Source organism: Bison bison, unplaced genomic scaffold (genome assembly GCF_000754665.1).
Source record: "Bison bison bison isolate TAMUID 2011002044 unplaced genomic scaffold, Bison_UMD1.0 scf7180017864068, whole genome shotgun sequence".
Lineage (NCBI taxonomy): Eukaryota > Metazoa > Chordata > Mammalia > Artiodactyla > Bovidae > Bison > Bison bison.
In genome coordinates this window covers 5,357,837-5,359,844 of record NW_011494640.1, presented here as the reverse complement: position 1 = coordinate 5,359,844, position 2,008 = coordinate 5,357,837, and the positions used below count along the sequence as shown (strand labels likewise).

Genomic DNA, 2,008 nt, shown 5'->3' with positions numbered 1-2,008 from the left:
CCCCCCCCCCCGCCCCCCCCCCATTTGAACAAAGAGGCAGGATGAAATTGACCATTCTCAGTGGGAGTGGCCTGTCCTTCTAGGACTGAAGATGAAATTTTTTTTTCAGGTATCATTTACAAGGACCCTGCTTGCTGTTCTTTTTGACATTCTCCTCTCCACCTCTGGGGCTTCCCTGGTGGCTCAGTAGTAAAGAATCCACCTGCAATGTGGGAGACTTGGGTTCGATCCCTGAGTTGGGAAGATCCCCTGGAGAAGGGAATGGCTACTGATGACAGTATCCTGGCCTGGAGAATTCCATGGACTGTATAGTCCATGAGGTCGCAAAGAGTCAGACACGACTGAGCGACTTTCAGTTTCTTTCTCCACCTCTGAGATTGAGAGACAGTTTCCTTCTATAATCCTTGCTTTTTGAGCTCTCCCCAGGACAAGACTAGGCACGATTCTTGCAAAGCTCTGCTGTCCCAGAAATGAGAGGGAAGTAGAAAGGATGTGAAAGGGAGGCAGGAAATTCCCTTTACCTTGTAAAATGTTTTATGGTTGTGAAATATTAGGCGCATGTCCCGTAAAAACCAAGCCATTGTGTACACTTTCTCAGTCAGCCTTTCTTTAACCAGGTCCAACCACATGGCTTCCCTAAAGGGCTCACCATAATCTCGAATCTAGGGGCAAAGACATCAAAGAGGTGATGTGAGCACAGGCATTGCCACTGGAATGGATCCAACACCAACCTTTATTTGCAGGGTAATACCCAAGTGGCTTAGTGGGTTAAGAATCAGCCTGCCAATGCAGGAGATGCAGGCAGATGTGAGTTCGACCCCTGGGTTGGGAAGATACCCTGGAGGAGGGCAGGACAACCTACTCCAGTATTCTTACTTGGAGAATCCCATAGACAGAGGAGCCTGTAGCCTAGTGGGCTACAGTGCATAGGGTTGCAAAGAGTTGGGCATGACCAAAGTGACTGAGCACACATGTACGCACTGATAATGGTATCTGATGTCTATGTGCCAGGCATTGTTCTAAGCACTGCTGATGCATTAATATATGATCTCCACAACAACAGTAAGAGATTGTTACTATAATTACTCCAGTGTTATTGATGAGAAACCAGAGAATGGAGAGGTTAAGTAACCTATCCAAGATTTCACAGCTAAAAACTGGTTGAGCTACATTGAACCCATAGTTCAAGTCTCCTGAGTCTGCACCCTCAACCCTATGCTCTCTGTAAGGAAGACATTCCCACTGAAGAGAAAGAGAACCTAAGATACTGTGTCCCAGAGCTGGTATGCAATGGGGTGGACTTTGAAGAGGCAGCCCCACTCCAGAGCCTGCAGCTAAACCTTCCACCCTCTACAAACAGAGATGCCTGCAGGATGCACACTCCACATTTCTAAAATGAGTTTAACAGCAGAGAGATGCCCAGAGGATGAGAAATGTCGAACAGAACTTACATTACATGGGGTCTCCGCAAAGAAAGAGCTTTGTGGATGACAGTAGGCTTTCAAGAGGAGAAATTCACATTTCTGTAAAATATGAAGAGGGATTTAAAGGCAAATGCAGTTTGGAGAAAGTGAGGCCAAGCCTTTGCCCAGAAACCACACATAGGAGCAGCCAGACACAACCAGCCTTCTGACTGCATCTGCCAAGGTACCGTGGTCGGGAGGTGAATGCTGAATTCTGTCTGTGCTCCACGTTTGGACTGAAGCTCCATCCTCGGAAGTGAGACACTGAAGGCTTTCTTTGGGTGCCCTTCCCTGGACCCTCTGCCTGTTTGAGGGGAAGGCTTGGGTCCCCATCCCACTCACCAGCTGCTCCTCCGGCTGCATGGACCTTGCCCAAACCTCAGATTCCTGGAGACCCTGCTGGTTTCCTGAAGACTCCTTCATCCTGCAGAAGGTGCAACTCCATGGGCTCCTGTGGGGCCGGGCATAAATGAGCGAGGACAAGGTCCTCAGAAACAGCCACTGGTTTCCTTTTCCTGATAGATGCATCCAGGGAAGGAAGGGGC

The 2,008-nt window shown here is 48.7% G+C and overlaps 1 protein-coding gene across 5 annotated transcripts in view; it reads right to left on the bottom strand.

The window, feature by feature from the left end:
* SP110 (SP110 nuclear body protein) overlaps positions 1–2,008 on the bottom strand; it is a 50,159-nt gene that overhangs the window by 1,476 nt on the left and 46,675 nt on the right. For 4 of the 5 annotated variants that reach the window (XM_010836993.1, XM_010836989.1, XM_010836990.1 and 1 more), the window contains 3 exons: positions 1,806–1,914; positions 1,452–1,523; positions 522–662 (listed from right to left, as the gene is read on the bottom strand). In XM_010836993.1, the coding sequence (XP_010835295.1) occupies positions 522–662; positions 1,452–1,523; positions 1,806–1,914 (322 nt within the window). The remainder of the gene's footprint in view (positions 1–521; positions 663–1,451; positions 1,524–1,805; positions 1,915–2,008) is intronic. The other variant, XM_010836992.1, reaches the window with a different exon arrangement.